At 36.1% G+C, this 17,091-nt stretch overlaps 1 protein-coding gene across 1 annotated transcript; it reads left to right on the forward strand.

Annotated features, from left to right (window-relative positions):
* The first annotated feature begins 816 nt into the window (after window positions 1-816).
* LOC113347327 (polyadenylate-binding protein 2-like) lies at window positions 817-6,922 on the forward strand. The gene is made up of 6 exons (XM_026590965.1): window positions 817-1,006; window positions 1,140-1,248; window positions 1,687-1,754; window positions 5,689-5,880; window positions 5,983-6,110; window positions 6,591-6,922. Exons 1-6 carry the CDS (start codon window positions 890-892, stop codon window positions 6,637-6,639), a joined length of 663 nt encoding a protein of 220 aa, XP_026446750.1. The 5' UTR covers window positions 817-889; the 3' UTR covers window positions 6,640-6,922.
* The last annotated feature ends 10,169 nt before the right edge of the window (window positions 6,923-17,091 follow it).

The following is a 17,091-nucleotide window of genomic DNA, read 5'->3' on the forward strand; positions in this document are numbered from 1 at the left end:
CAAGAATGGTTTGCAAGACGGTTCTGTCAATAGCCTGGAACAAGTAGTTTTTCGCCTTTAGATCTTTCAGCTTTGCGTCATTGGTCTCCTTCAATTGTGCATATGTTGTTTTTCCTCCTGTTGTTGCTGTTGGAATCCCTTCCTCTACGATACTCCAATATTCTTTCGATCTCAGAAAATTCTCCATTAACATGGACCAATTTTTATAAAACCCATCAAACTTTGGAATTGATGGTTGAACAAAGTTGCTTTCTGTTGCCATTCTTAATTTTCTCAGTCAAAAACACTCCAGAAAGATATTTCTCACTCAAATCACTTAATGAAAAGTTGTTGCTTCTCACACTTCACACTCAAAAACACTCACACTCAAGAGAAAGACTGTTGTTTTCTCACAAATCAGCTCGTGCTGGCTCTTGATACCAAATCTAGAGACCAGAAATATTGAAAAAGTTGTATTGCTTGTTATTGATAGCAGAACAGAGACTGACTTTTAAATACCCTTACAAGAACCAGAAAATAGGATCATAACAAACACGACTAAGTAGTGGAGCTACTGGTAACTCTGCTGACAGATTCAATCAACAACTAAAACCCTGAACAATATGGCTTAGTTACTGCTAAAAACTCGATTAACTGACTTGATTAATAAGCACGACTAACAACTTGAACCGTAACAATTTAAACATTATTCTCCATCCATATATTTCTTGTTCCGAAAAAAAAAATGTTATAGAACGTTGGGCTGAAATATCCTACCGAATCCAAGACCAGTGATGTCACATTTGTTCGAAAAATGATCAAACTATAAAGTGTTCACTCCGTCGGAGAGAGTGAGAAAAAGAATTTCGTGAGATTCTAGAGAGAGAGAGAGAGAGAGAGAGAGAGAGAGATGGAGGAAGACGAACACGAAGTATACGGAGGAGATATACCAATCGAAGGAGATATGGAAGATGGAGACAATGTCGATATGGATATGGTTAGGTCGACTGAAGATGATGCAGCTAAGGTTCCTTTTTTCACTTCATCTTTCATTATTTTTCTAATTTAAATAAAACCCTAATTCTAAACATGTGTACGAGTTTTGATCATTTACAAACCTTAAGCGGTTAATCTCTATTTTTGTTTTATTGAATCTAAAGTTGCAGGAATTGGATGAAATGAAGAAACGATTGAAGGAAATGGAAGATGAAGCGACTGCTTTACGTGAAATGCAAGCTAAAGTTGAGAAAGAAATGGGTGTCTTTCAAGGTATCATTTAACATCGTTTAGTAATCGGTTCTGTATTTTGTACTTTGTTTGTATATTTATGTAATTTGATTTGGTTAGGTTTGGACTAGGTTAAGGTATTGAGGTGCGTGTTTAGATAATTGGAGTACAATGTGATGATGTTTAAGTTTAGAGGAGTGAGTTAGATTCGGTATTCTTCTTTAGAAAGTTTGAATTCCATTTCCTTGACTATTTTGTACATAAATGTCTGGCTAAAGTTAGTTCTGTACTTGGTGATATAAGGGATTGATTCTAGTAGACATGTTACGGTGATGTGTTACATATTCTGCACTTTAAGCAGTTAGATTCTTGGATTTTCTATTTGATCATCATGGAGAGGAAGTGGAATTTGTCTGCCTTGGTGCTTTTTTATCAAGTAGGTTAGGTTTTTAATCGTTTATGTTATCTGTATGCGTGTAGATCCTAATGCTGCTGCTACACAAGCGAGCAAGGAGGAAGCTGATACTCGATCTGTGTTTGTCGGTAATGTAAGTTTTATGACCTCTGTCTCTGTCTTATGCTATTTGTATGATTATCTGCTCCTGTCGACTTTCTGTTTATGTGTGGATATACTCATATTGTGGAACAATTCGATCTTCTTCTCGCTGTTCTAACCTACTTTCGTAGTTTATTGTCGGTAGATCTGACTTAGTACTTTTTGAAACTCATGATTTTGTCTTCATTTGTTCTTTTGAGAAACAATTAATTACCATTTTATCTGAATGATAAATATGCCAATGTTAGAATAAAAGAGAGCATTCCTAGGGCGCTGGATGAAGGACAATTTGAAATGTGAACCCAAAGACTAAAAAACCTATTTTTATCCTAGCATTGGGCGTGGCAGGGTCTGGTCTTACCAGGTCCTTAAGAAAATTGGACCGTATTTTTCTTTCCCAGAGTGAAAACAAGCCTCTAGGCTAGCCCAAGTTCTTTCAAGGAAACCAGCTTTTGTCATGTCCAATAGTGAAATATTGGGTTATTTCTCCGAGCACATAGTCTCCATCGTTTTTTCAGAATAAAATAAATGCAAGGAGGACACTATTTTTTGGGGTAAGTTCAGGTAAGAATGCGAAGTATAATGATCTCATATCTGTACGAGATTCCCATTTGCAAATACAAGATTTCATGCAGGCTCCCCTGTTCTGTTACAATGGTTTGCTCACCACAGACTGAATGCTGTTAAGTCAGGGGTAGAGAATAAGATTGGATGGCAGTGAAGTATCACCACCCAAGAAGTTAAACTTAGACTTAAGAAGTGATGCGATATTGAAACTGTTTGAAAGCATTCTGGTGAGTGCATCATGGGATTGTTTGCATTGCCAAATTATTTTCTGTATGGTATATCTTATATGTGGAGGAGTGGAATTCTTTTTGTGCCCAAGGATAGGACGAACATGATACATGATAGATTCCCTCATATAGGGTCTAGAGGACATTGTTGTAGGATTGACTGTCACTGTGTGATGTGTATCTTCCTGTAACCGCCTGTGATCCTTTTCATCTGTTAGACTAGATGTTTCCTCTATCTAGTATGTCAGGTTTTGCTTTCTTACTGTAGTAGTGATTTTATGGGTTTTGTGCTTTAGAATGAAGACTTCAGGGTTTCTTGTTGTAATAGCCTTCCAATTTATCACATTGATGTGGTAAACCTACTGGAGACTGTCCTTTTAATCATAGTCTTAAACTGAATCTTCTTGTTTCTATTGGAACAATTTTGAAGGTAAACATGGTTCGTTGAAGCCTTTCAGCCATTGAAATAAAGACGAATGATCATTTTAGGTGGAACGATACAGAAAACTAGGACTCCTGAATACCTACCCTGCCTGTGATACCAGATTAATGTTAGCTTTGTTGGCGGCAAATAATTAGGAGTAGGTTGGCTAATATCTATCAACATAATCGAAGCTATTGACATCTATGATGTGGTAAATAAATGAACTGTTAACAAAAAAAAAAGAATTAAGAGTCCCAGGGGGCATGAGTCGCATGACACAAATAAATGGACAACTTGCGGAATAACAAACTTAACTTAGAAGAAGACTACTGACAAAACAGAACCTAGCTCGTGAAGTTGCCATTTGATACTAGGTTGGAAGTTCAGCTGCTTTCCCTGCAGAGGTTGGTGAGTTTAATCTATCAATTTTCTTTTTTTTAAAAAACAGTCCATATTCCATATTTCCTAAAAAATATAAATTGCACAAATGCTATTTAGAAATGTGTATGTGCACAACCTTTTTTTTTTTTTTTTGTATACTATTACAGTCATACCAATTAGGAGGTTTAAATCCAGATCAAAGTAATGAATTTTACCTGCCCAATTTTGACACTTGTTGTATCAATTGGTTTTGAGCTACCTTTTCCTGCTCAAACGAATCAGGTTTCTTGTCATTTGTTTGTTGTGACGATCAAGCTTTCTTTGTCATTTAATATTGAAGTTTTTTAAGGTGAGGTGTGACGCTTTCTGTGATTCTATAGACATCTTTTGCATCTAAGGTTTATCAAATCCTTTGAAGCATGTTTGATAGGTTAATCGTAATGGGTTTTACATGTTTTGGTATTTCACAAGTCCGGACTTTGGAGTCATTGTCTGACTTTTATGTATGAAACTTATCGCAGGATCTATCATTGCTGTTCAAGTTCTCCTTAGGTTTACTTTAGAGTTTTTCGTACTGTAATACAAAAAAAAAATCGAACAGAAAAAATAAAAAGAAAAAAAATAAAGAAGAAAGAAGGAAAAAAGAAAGAAAAGAGAATATTTTACTATTGAAATTGTACAGTAAAAAAAAAACTAATTGAGCCAAAAATGAAATATATGTGTAAAACGAAGAAAAAAAATGGCTGATAAAAGAAAGAGAAAAAGGTCAATTTGAGAAGAGTTGATGTTGATATGTAAAGATGGGAGAGTATCTGGAGTTCAGTTTTCAAAAAATTCCAGCTTGAATAGTTAGAATGAAGGATGTGACTCGATGTCGTGGAACTTAACTTGAACTGGTTAAGGTGGCTAGTTCTTTTTCTCTTGGAGGAGCAGAGACGAGCAGATGGTATCTGCTGCATTTGTTGCAGAAGCCAAATTGGTGTGGAGCTCCTCCAGAATATTTACGTACATTGGCAGCGTATGGTGAGGGGTCTTTGATCTCTTTTTATGATGTTAATCTGTTGTTCCTAAAGTGTTGGCTGGATCGTGGAAAATTCATAACATACCTTCACTATGTTCTTGATAATTTCAGTTGTTCTGTGCATTCTCTATTTGATTTTCCAACGTTGAGTGACCTTGTCTGTATATCTAGATATGAGGGGATGTTGCATGCTCCTCGTATACTTAACCTTTTAATCTTTGCCATCCAATTTATGAACCAGAGTTTCACATCCTGCTAACAAAAGAGAAAACTAACAACAAAAGAGTTAATTAGTTCAGTATATGTCTTGCAATCGTTTTTTCACATTGTCACGCCTTATATATACTTTCACATGTTTCTTGTGCTTGTCAATTGTTTAGCAGTTTGACATTGTATGAGGAAACATCAGCTCATTATTTAGCTTACATGTTAGGAACGTTTTGTCTACAGGGAAAATAGCTGTTATTTTTTCTGCATGTACAGTAGAAAAAATATGAGTGTCTAAACTGCTAAATTTACATGGGAAGGCTCTCTTTACTGTAACAGATTATAGAGTAAAACCTAATATCTTGCACTGATTAAAGTATATTATGCTATTGATATTTAACAGATGACTAAGTGGTACAGATCACCTTAAATAGTGGTTGTAAATTCTCAACTTCTGCATATTTCTGTAAAGACAGTATCAAATATATGTATGGATTTTCAGAAAGGAAAATAAGCATATTTTAAAGAATTATTAAGAGAATGCACATTAGATAGTCCTTGCAACCAGTGTAACTAAATCTATCTCATGCAGGAAAAATATGTCCAGTACCGTGTGTGTGTGTTTTCATGATTTACTTTTTGTCTTTAGCCTTTTCAATTATATATTTTTAAAGTTTCCCCTGGATCTGAATTAACTGCAAAGGGAAGCCCATGGGCAAGAAGACAGGGAATGGCTGTTCTTTGATGAGTTTTACCAATTCATTTATGGCTAGTTAGTAGTTACCAAGAAAGGATAATACTTAATGGACTGCACCATTTTTTCTAAGATTGTTCTCATTTTGAAGTCTTGTAGCGCCATTCAAGCATTTAGCATAAGAAATGCTATGAGGTGGTTGTCGTGCGGGCCATGCCGCTCCACTGTTCTTTGCTTAAAGTTGGAGTACTTTGTGATTGGTAGTCCATTGCTAAATATGATGCGAATTTGTCAAACATGTTCTCCTTTATTAAGATTTCTTCCCTAATTCGTATAATTTGCTTCCTTACATGAAGCTAACATCTGCTTTTTCGCTATGTACTATGTACAAACTTGTGGTTTCAGGTCGATTATTCCTGTACGCCAGAGGAAGTGCAGCAGCATTTTCAAGCATGTGGGACAGTAAACCGAGTCACAATCCTGACTGACAAATTTGGTCAGCCAAAGGGTTTTGCTTATGTGGAATTCCTTGAAGTAGAAGCCGTTCAGGAAGCTCTTTTGCTGAATGAATCCGAATTGCATGGTCGTCAACTTAAAGTAGGTTTAAATGCTGTAGCTGCACAATGCGACTATTGCAGTGAATTGAATGTTCCTTGTTTTATCTTTCTTTCTAAATGCTATGTGTTTTGTTACTCTCAGATTTCTGCTAAGAGAACCAATGTTCCTGGGATGAAGCAGTTCCGAGGGCGGCGCTTCAACCCTTACATGGGTTCCAGATACAGAAGACCATATGTTCCCCCTTACTTCTACTCTCCTTATGGATTTGGGTAAGTGTTGGCTCTATTAAAAATGGGAGAATGAATCAATCAAATATGGTTTTGATACGTGTCAAAAAAAAAAAAGGTTCTGATTGGGAACCTCCAAGGCCTATACTACAGTTTCACTATTTTAATTTTGTTATGTAGAGCTACCGTTGCTCATGTAGGCATTAAATGAACCAGGATTCCTCTTCCTCTCATAATCCAGTGACAGGACCAGAACTGAGACCCAAAATCATTACTCATTAGTATTTTAACTGGTTCCAACTTCCGAGTACTATAACATCTTCTGTAAGGTTTGAGTCTCCCTTATTTTCAGTACGGGAACAGGAACAGGGAGCTAAGAACATAAGTTAAACTGGAAAAGTTTCTGGTTCGTAGTTGTTTTCTAGCAGGAACTGATCGATTGAGGCTTTTGTAGGTGCCCACCACCTTCACGTTTTCATCTCATTCAGTGTTTTTAAGGGTTTCCGCTTTAATGTTTTGCAGGAAAGTTCCCAGGTTTAGAAGGCCGATGCGGTTTAGACCTTACTTCTGAAATCTGGAAGACAAACCGAAACTCTGTTATGGTGCAGCATTAGCTCGTCTCCCGTGAAAGCCCCAGAATTCAAAGAGCATCTTTAATGGAGGAGATACGAGTCGTTTTGGTCTCCTTTTTCTTTCTTGTTCAACTTTCCCAGTTACATCTATGCCATATCTATATTGTACTAGTATTGATTAAGATAGAAGATTAATCTAGATTATGCACGAATCATGATGGTGAATGTGATGATAATAAATGTGTTGCAGAAACATCAAGTCTTAATTCCTTCTTCTCCTCTCCGTGCATATGATTATTTGGAATCAAAAAAATCAGTCCAGATTGAAAACCTTGTACTTGCCTAGTGACATTTATTTGCATACTGAAGGTAGAACATTCTAACGTAGAACATTTATTTGCACAGTTGGACTAGAGTCTAGAACACACAGAATTGTTAGAATTTTGTCTAGCTTCTTTAACTTGGTGTGTTGCGCCATCCATATCAGATTTAGTTAGGGCACACGGCACCATTTTGGGAGTAGTGTGGCACTATAAATAGAAAGAGTAGGTGGTTACGATAAAAAGGGTCTGTCCCTCTTGGAAGCTATTGCATAATTGCTTATTTATGTGAAAATAAAAAAACTGGTCGCCTGAGTATAAAGAGTAAAATGCCCTTATAGTTCTTCCTGAGAATTCAAAAATGTTTCGGAACAACACAACCCTTAATAATGCTTGCGAGACGAGTATCTGTATATCCATACTCTGTTAAAATTGAATGAAGGGGATCATATGGCTAGTTGAGCATCTCAAGAGTCGATAAGGTGAGCAATTCTTAATCCTTCTCAGTATAAATAAGAATCATGGGGCAACAGATAAGGTGTCGGGTAAGGGTTATAACTCTTTAGTAAAGGTGTCGAACTGAGAGTCTGACACTGATTAATTATACAGTAGTTACCCGCCACCACCACTAGCTTGGTTCGCATGTAATAATCCTGCTGATCCAATAAAGTTATCTAGGAGGATCTTCCATAATGAATTACTAGAGCACAGCGAATTGTGTTGTGAATCCTTGCCCGGGCCAGTGGACTTCTTTACCTTGAAAAGAGGAATGATAAATTTCAGGATTCATGATTTCATACGAGAGGGGTGTCCCAATAATTAGAAAAGGGCGAAATGACTCACCTCAAGTCGGCCATTAACCTTAAAGCAGCTCTTGAATCACCTGATATGGCTGGTTAATATCATCCATCACTGTACAAAAGTCATTTTTTTCGGTTTAATAAGCCAAAGTCGACCTGGCCTACGAGGGTATTTTTATTGAGTGGGTTTGCATCTCTGTACATTATTTGACCAATCATTCATACATATCCTTCTGTAATGCGCAGTGGAATCTCCAATTGATTTCACCAAAATTTTGTGGCCATACCGATAAATGCCATGGATGATACATGCGCATTTCAAATTTCTTGAATTACCTATAAATTCCATCTGAAGGCAATACACTATCATCTTAACATACAAGACACAAAAAATGGATGCCTTAGCCAATTCTTATATGCCTGCTTGCTTTATGCTCTTTATCTGCTTCTTCTCTGTAGCTTTATTTCTTAAGAAAACTAGTCAAGCCATTGATTACTGGCTTTTCCTTGGATCCTTCCCATCAGTTGTAATGAACTCCAACCGCATACCTGAATGGTTAACGGAGGTATTTACTTCACTTGGTAGAGGTTCATTCTTCATTGATGGACCTATCTTCTCAAATCTCAAATACTTTGTCACTTGTCACCACCAAAACATTAATACATTCTCAAGACCAATTTCAGCAATTTTCCCAAAGGTCCAGATTTCAAGCAAGTTTTCGCTCCACTAGGTGATGGAATCTTTAATGCTGATTCTGAAAGCTGGAGAGTACAGAGAAGAATGGCTCACACAGCGTTTATATCCGGAGAATTTAAGAATCTTATTTCTAACACTAGCCGTAAAGTTGTAGATTTGCGTTCGATGTTAACATGAGCGCCATATTTGGATTGCATGAAAATTACCTCTCTATTGAATTTCCTTCCAATGATTTGGATGAAGCTATTGGAGCTGCACAAGAAGCTGTATTTTTTCTTCATACTATGCCGATGTTTGTGTGGAAATTAATGCGTTTGTTCAGAATTGGCAGGGAGAGAGAGTTGCTTAAAGCTGTTAAAAACAATAGATGCGCACTTCTACGAATATATTTCTCAAAAGCGAAAACACTTGATTCAAGGAGTAAAAACCTTTGATCTCTTGTCGTCAACTCGTCATACATAAATGAAGAGCTCAAGATAACTAAAATTCCTTCGTTGCCACGACGAATTCCTTAGAGATTCCATTCTTAGTCTGTTTGTAGCTGGAAAGGATACAATTGCATCAGGTCTCATTTGGTTCTTTTGGCTGGTCTCCAAAGCACCCTCCGTTGAGAAAAATATCTTGGAAGAACTGAAATTGTTATTGTCCTTAAAAATGGGGCAACTCTCAGAGTACCATGACTGGCCATGGGTTTTTCATTCAGATGACACAAACGGGTTGGTTTATTTGCACGCAGCATTATGCGAATCGCTGAGGTTATACCCACCAGTTCCAATTAATAGCAAGACGGTGTTAAATGAAGTTGTGCTCCCAGATGGAAGTTTAATAAAACCAGGGACGCAGGTATTAATTCCATTCTATTCTGTTGGACGAATGACATGGAGGATTATCTGGAATTTAAGCCAGAAAGATGGGTAGATGGTGATGGGAAGTTAACCAGACATGAAAATGCGTCCAAGTTCTTTACATTCAATATAGGACCGGGGACTTGTTTAGGTTAAGGATATGTCATTTACACAACTGAAGGCTGTCTCTGCAGCTGTTCTTCTCAACTTTCATGTTGAAGTATTGGAAGGCCAGCATGCCCGCCCTAAACCAGCTATTACTCTTCATATGGACAAGGAATTGAAAGTCAAAATTCACAAGAGAGTTATTTGAATACGTTCCTTATGTTTGCCGCCGTAAACAATCCTAATTAGGGTACCACTATTGATATAAGAAGTGGCAGAAGCCTTATAGTGAACCTGCAAAAAGAAGAAAAAAAACCTTATAGTGGTTCGAGCCTAATGAAGTTGAGCAAACAAATCCTGACTACTCGTTTTGTGCTGCTGAAACGGAAGAATACTAAGAAGAGGAACAAGAAGAAACCTCAGCAACCAATGCCGAGACCTACAGGAGAAGACGTCGATGCCGAACAACCACTGCCTGTCCTGCCTGAAGAACTCATCCTCAAAATTCTTCGCAAGTTGCTTGTCAAATCTCTCTTAAATTTCAGGTGTGTCTGTAAGAATTAGAACACCGTGTTCAGAAACCCTAACTTTATCAATAATAAGTTCAATTTTCTTTTAAAATATGACAAGAAGCTATACTCTTTAGATTATAAGTCATCGGCATCGTTATCAGATACTGATAATCCTCCTATTAAGGAAATTCGTTATCCACTCAAGTGTATAATAGAAAAATTAAATATATAGGGTTCTTGCAATGGATTGGTTTGCTCGAGTCATTGTGGTGGTGTAGTTTGGAATCCAACTACTAATGAATATAAAGTAATACCAAGATCGAATACACTACCAGCTGGATTTCGATCCACGTCTTTTCCTGGTACAGTAGCTTTGAGTATGGGTTTGGTTTTGATGCATTGAGTCAAGTATGTAAGAATTGTGGGTCGTTCAAGTTCAACTTAGGGGAAATCTGAAGTCGATGTCTAGTCGTTGAAATCAGGTTCTTGGAAAGTATCCATCATATTCCTTATGTAATTTCTAATGGATCAAGTGTATCAGCACCAGGGGTGTTCCGTAATAGAGCTCTTCATTGGATTGCTAAATCTTATTCAGGAAACCGACGCAAAGTTTTAATTGCTCTGGATGTTGAAAATGAGAGTGTTCAAGAGATCCCACAACCAGAAAATTTGGACACTGGAAATTTTGGTGCTTATAGATATGTCAATGTGTTGGAAATGTGCCTAAGCATGCTTTGTAGTAGTCATATGGATGGTTATGAAGTATGGATGATGAAGGATTATGGAGTGGGAGAATCTTGGACGAAACTTTATAAAATTCCCACACTCATTGATGTTAAGTCAGTTCATTCAGTTCAATACTTGAGGAACATGGAGTATTTAAAGAATGGCCAGATTCTATTAGAAATTAAACATCACGAGGTTTTTAATCTGGCTGGTGAGGAGGCTTTGGTTGTGTATAACCCAAAGGAAAGAGCAACTAGGATTCTGAAGCATAGTAAAAATGATTTTTCAGGGATATTCCAAATGGAGACTTATATAAAGAACTTAGTTTCACTCAACTCTGGTACATATGTGGGGGATACAGTGCAGGAGAACAAAGATAAGGGGAAAGCATTAGCGGGCATTAGGATTTAGGGGTTGAAGCAACATCGTGAAAGAAAATCCCAAGTAGATCTATAGACTGATTTACAACTGGGAAATTAAATTAACCTCTTTCTAGGGAGCTTTTTTCAACTTCAGAAGAAGCTTCTCGACCTGTTGAATACTGTTTCATCTTCTAGATGTTAAGTCCTAGTTTTGAAGTATTAGATTTTGTTTTTTTGATTTTCTCTTTTCGAAATATTAGATTCTTAAATCATCTGTCGAAATATTTTAAGTTTGATGATTAATTGGTTATGTTTTCATGGGGCGTGTTATCCATCTAACCATCTGTCCATCTAGTTGTTTGTCTTCTAATGCTAAAGCTGCTGCTGTGCTGCAATTACAACCGAGTAATTAAGAGGCAGATCTTTATCTGCATTTGTCGTTAACGTAAGTTATTCATCTCTTCTTATATCAGTCTCTTGTTTTAATTATACCTTTTAGAAGTATATATATGTTTCTCTTTCCACAAGGAGGGTGATTCTTGATCTTCATCTGTCGTTAGTGATGTAAGCTATGCTCTTCTTGTGGTCCAATACAATTTCAATTAGTATACATGTCTCTTCCACTTATGATTTTATTTAGAGTGAATTAGATTTGGCAGCCTGCTTTAGTGATTTAGTTTGTTGTTGATGATGCTAAAACTCTCTATCATGTGCATTTGTTCTTGTCGAGGATTTAGCAAGTTTGCTTAAACATTACGTCGAATCAAATATAATAAGAAGTATGCTAGCTATTGTAACTTCTTGAGAACTTCTAGCTGGAAGAACACCAACAAATATGTAATCGACATTTGGAGCTTAAGGTCATACTCATGAATAAGAATTCCATCTATCCTTTACAGTTACAGACTTTCTCTTGCAGAACCACCCAAAAGATTTTTCAAAAGAGCTCTTCATTGGTTTGCAGAACCCTGTTTAAGATTAGAACCCTTCAAATATTAGTTTCTTTTGATATGGATGACTTTTTCCCTTTTTTAGATCGATGTGTGACTGTTGGTTGGGTGTCTCCGCATGCTCTCTAGTATTTCTCAACGATAGTTTTTACGGATGAGCAACCAAGGATTGAGGTGTGACTGAATTCTGATTAAATGTATGACATTAACTATTGGAACTTGGAAGTACTTGATATTAAAGCATGTCCGCATCATATCTTGATAGCTTGTGTTTAATCTGTACTTGTGTAAATATGACTAGAATATGATGAGTGCGTAATAGAAGTAGAACAACTTATTTCCCGATTCTTGTGAGTCTCATCAAGGATTGATTGATCAAAAGTTAAACGTACATTTAAATCTAGGTTCAGACCTATAGTTATATTTTTCCTTCTGTGCAGTCAATTGCAGCATTTTCCACATTTGCTTTGTGTAGATATGCCTAGAACGTCATGGATTCATAACACAGAGAAGTCGAACTGTTCATTTCATGAGGTTAATCTTTCAAGGCTCGTCAACTATTGGTTGACTAAAAGTTAGCCATTGTTTTGTATCCAGGTTGGAACCTAAATCTGTCTCATTATGTGCAGCCGTAGGCAGCATAGGGCAAGATTATTCTGGAGACCGAGTAAAACCTATTTACCGGTCTAAAATAGGGAGAAAAGGTGAATTTTCTAATTGGGAAAGCTAGGTAAATTAGGGAGAAGAAGTTTGATAGTCTGGGTCCGGCAGTAGATTTTTTTTTCGCTTTCATCTATAAATCTAGAGAGTATGTAAAGATATACGGTACAGAATATGGATACTTTATTTTCCTTAATCAACTTTATTTTTCGTGCAGAGTTTAAACCTCTTTACAAACGCTGTAATGGTGAGGGCATATATAGAGAATCAAATTTAAAGTCGAGTTCCAAATGGGAACATTCTATTCAACAAAGTTTTTACGATCAAAATTCAGTTCATCTCCTAGAAAAAAAGAAAATAATCAACGTCTGTCTGTCGGTTGGCAATCTTAAAAGTATTTCGTTGTTCCTAAAACTATGGATGCTCAGTTTTGGGCCCCACAAAAGGAATATCATATTTCTATTCTTACGTGCTTGCTACTTTCTGTTTAGAATCACAAGATGAGGAGTTGGCAAGCAAATATCAAACTCCCAATTTTGACCAAGTAACCATGAGCAGAAAGAGACCCGAAAATTGAACTAAAAAAAAAAAGAAAAGCAGATAACGACTAATTGCTAGAATAAAAGATGAGCACGAACAAGATTTTGTTGAGGCTCCCGGAAGAAATCATCGTCCCTTCACTGTGCATACAGATACTCCCTCCGTTCGTTTTTAATAGGTCAGTTTTGATAAATAAAAGTTTCAAAAAAATATGTCAGTTTCCTAATTGGGAAAGTCAAATGTTACTTTAATTTTTTGGGACCACTTTTCTCTTAACTTCTTTTGATGACAAGTGTCATGTGAACCACTTCACTTTACTTTTTTTGCTGACAAGTGTGATGAGGACCAATTCACTTCACTTCTTTTATTGACAAGTGTTATGAGGACCATTTTCAGTGATTAATTCTCTTAATTTCCTTAAATTTCTCTAAAAACAAAACTGACATATTAAAAAGAAACAGAGGGAGTATAAAATAACTTGCACGGATGAACTGAACAACCCCCAAAACATTTCTGGATTCTCAATAGCATTCATGTGGTTAACAATACAAAAAAGAGAAGACTAAAATATTCACACTACTAGAATGGCCGCCATGGTGGGGCTGACTAGAAGGTGTGTAAAATATTTTTGAGCCAAATTCACGTTTGGAGTTAAGTTTTCCGCTACTTATGTGTAAATGACAGTTACGTCCAACACTAATTGGAAACTCTAGTTTTTGTCGCGATTAACCCATTTTTTACGTCGTTCAATTGGGCCCCTGAAAACCAGTTAGGGACCTCACCCATTTTATTTGCACCCAAATTTTTCAGCAGTACATTAAAATTTTGTGAAAATATTATTTTGTCCTTCATTAAAAATAAATCTTAAAAGCCTATTAACCCTTAAGCCTAAGCCCCTGGTTCATTTCTGGTTCTAAACAAAAAAAAATCACTCCCTCCCCTCTCACCCTTTCAACTCTTATCTTATTCTCCATTAACGACTCCAAGAAAAAAAAAATCCTCACCCGAAAAATTTCGGTTACAGTAAAAGGGTCGTCAATTCGACAAGCCTAAACCCTAACGATTTTTCATATGCATGTAGACAAAAATCGTTAGGGTATATGATGATCAAGATAACGACCATATTTCTGGTTTTCATATTTTTTTACCCTAGATTAGAGTCGTTAACATAATATAGAAACCTATGACGATCCTCTATGAACGACCCTTTTTAAAACGTCAACGACCCCAGGTGAAAAACAAACAGCCTCTCTGTCCCAAAATTTTTCAGAGTCGTCTTGGTATAAACACACAAAATAACGACTCTTTCTGACCCAAGCTAAGAGTCGTCAAGGTATATCATATTACCCTGACGATTTTTCATAACCTGGAAAAGTTGCAGGTTTGAGTCGTCATTTTTGGTGTCAATAAATTGACGACTTATAGAGTCGTTGAGTATACATCCCTCGACATTGAAGACTCTTTATCTGTGTTGTGACATATATCCAATCCATGGGAGAATTTAAGATAATCTTACCATCAACACAATCATCGTTGTTGCTTGAACCTTCCCCAACATCATTTCCCCTACTTGAATTACTCATTTCTAAAAATCCTAAGTTTTCCTCTAAAACCTCCTCTTCTTCTTCTTCTCAACCACAAGAACACACAAAAAAAAAAAAACAAATCAAATTTTGATTCTAAAATCTGATTTTAATCTAACATAATCTAACCACACTAATTAACTTAACTTAATTAAGTTTTAATGCTAATCATTCAGGGACATTTTAGCTATTTAAAAATATTTTGGTTAAAGGGTAACCTAAATGAGGTTTAAATGACCTTTTTTGTCCCCTGGTGGGAGGCCCCTAATCAGTTTTTAGGGCCCCCAATTACACTAGGATTTTTTAGTGCGAAATTTTTAATTTCAGAGTTTTTCGACTATGTCATATTTCTGGAAATTACTTGCAGTATATAAGAACTATAATGATTGATAGGTCTCCAATATAAGAAATTTGAAGAAAAACGAGCTAAACTGATCTTTTGAATAAAAGAAGTTAAATTCAGTTTCCTGGATATCTTTTGTGACAGACAAAAACATATTAATTCGCATTTAGCCTACCAAGGGGGAGAAGAATCATGTAACAACAAAGAAGAAAACTGAAGATTCTTTTCTGGGGTTGAAATATTTTTTAAAGTAACCCGTTATAGGGGAAACATAGTTTATTAGAGGGGCGGCATTCTAATAGGACAAAAAGGATCGTTACATGATCATTCAAGGTGTCCGTTATAAACAAAAATACTGGAAATGACAAATTAACCCTCATAATTGATAACCTAGTTTAGTGATGATAATCAAGTTTAGTGTTAATGATTAATTTCACTTATATTAACTCAAAATCAAAACCAAAATCAGATTTTTAGAGTTAAAAAAAAAGTTTAGAGGAGAAGGTCAATCTCAATCAATTGAAGAAATTAACCAACAAAATGAAGAACCAGGACCTGAAAATGACCGGATATACTTCTAAATTAGTCCCAACTAGCTTTTTGTTGCTCAAAGTTATCTAAAGTACGTAAAAATTCAATTTTTTTACATTTTCAGAGCTAATTACGGTTGAAATTTTGCTCATAACCAACCGTAAATCGAAGTTACGGTTCGTAAAAGATGAACTACCAACCGTAACTGGTTAAATTTGAAGAAAACCCAATCGTAAAACCAGTTAAGGTTGGTAACTAAATGCTCGATACCAACCGTAACTGAGTTACGGTTCGTAAACTAAAATGGTTACTAACCGTAACTGAAGAAAATTCTCAGATATAAGAACATACGGTTGGTAATTGAACTATTACCAACCGTAACAACATCAAAATATCCAGTTACGGTTCGTAATTGAGTTTAAATCAACCGTAACTCACATAAACCTAGAAATTTCAATTTCAATTTCAATTTTCATCTAAAATCCTAATTTTTGATTGAAATTAAACTTAAATCGAACAAAATAAACCAAATCGTAAGTGGGTTTTCAAAATATACCTCATATAAGTCATTACACTACATTTGATTAATTTTCGAATCGTCGATTAATCGAAGATGATGAACTTTTGAGTTTTAATGGAGGTTACGGTTGATGGGAGGAGGAGAAGAGAAGAAGAAAGAAAACAAATTTTCAATTTAGCTTTGATTTAGGTTAAAAAATGGAGGTAATCTAGTTAATTTACACCCCCTATAGGACATCCCCTAACCAACTAGAGGGACATTACTATCACACCGCCGCCCCTCTAATAAACCATGCCGCCCCTATAACAGGTTATTTTTTAAAAGGGAACATTGTTTTGAAATCCAAACTGTCATTTCCATACTTCACCGAAGTAAAACCTAGTTGGGGTGTGAGAAAACGGATTTTCATTAATTGATAAGAAGAAGATTACACTTGTTTATGCTGCACGAGATAAAAGAATAAGCAGTTAACGGTAACTCAAGAAGACGTTACCAGCTGTTAACAACTTATAGGACACTAAAAGTAGACGAGAAGGCAGGTGTCGACTATCAATTATAGTTGATAAACTGTCACATGTAATAAAAGTGTAAGAATATAAAAGATAGCTGAAGACCTATTACAACAATGGCTTTATTACCCTCCCTCAAGCAAATGGGGATTTAGCACCCGAAGCTTGTTCTTCAAAAATTTAAATTTGGGAGCAGACAAGCTTTTGGTGAAAACATCAACAACCCGAGAATTAGTAGAAATGTATTGAACCTGCAAGGTCTTATTATGAATAGGCTCCCTAACAAAATGAAAGTCTATTGCCAAATGTTTCATTCTGCTGCGAAACACATGGTTGTAAGCTAAGGCAATAAAACTCTTATTGTCACGGAGAATAAGAGAGGAATCATAGACAAAAATGTGTAAGTACCTAAGTAGTTGACACAACCAAACAATCTCAACTGTAATAG

Source organism: Papaver somniferum, chromosome 2, assembly GCF_003573695.1.
Source record: "Papaver somniferum cultivar HN1 chromosome 2, ASM357369v1, whole genome shotgun sequence".
NCBI lineage: Eukaryota > Viridiplantae > Streptophyta > Magnoliopsida > Ranunculales > Papaveraceae > Papaver > Papaver somniferum.

Coding starts and splice junctions, on each gene's coding strand:
- LOC113347327 (XM_026590965.1), top strand. CDS start 890: ATGGAGGAAGACGAACACGAAGTATACGGAGGAGATATACCAATCGAA. Junction 1,249..1,686: donor AGAAATGGGTGTCTTTCAAG/GTATCATTTAAC, acceptor GTATGCGTGTAG/ATCCTAATGCTGCTGCTACA. Junction 1,755..5,688: donor GATCTGTGTTTGTCGGTAAT/GTAAGTTTTATG, acceptor TTGTGGTTTCAG/GTCGATTATTCCTGTACGCC.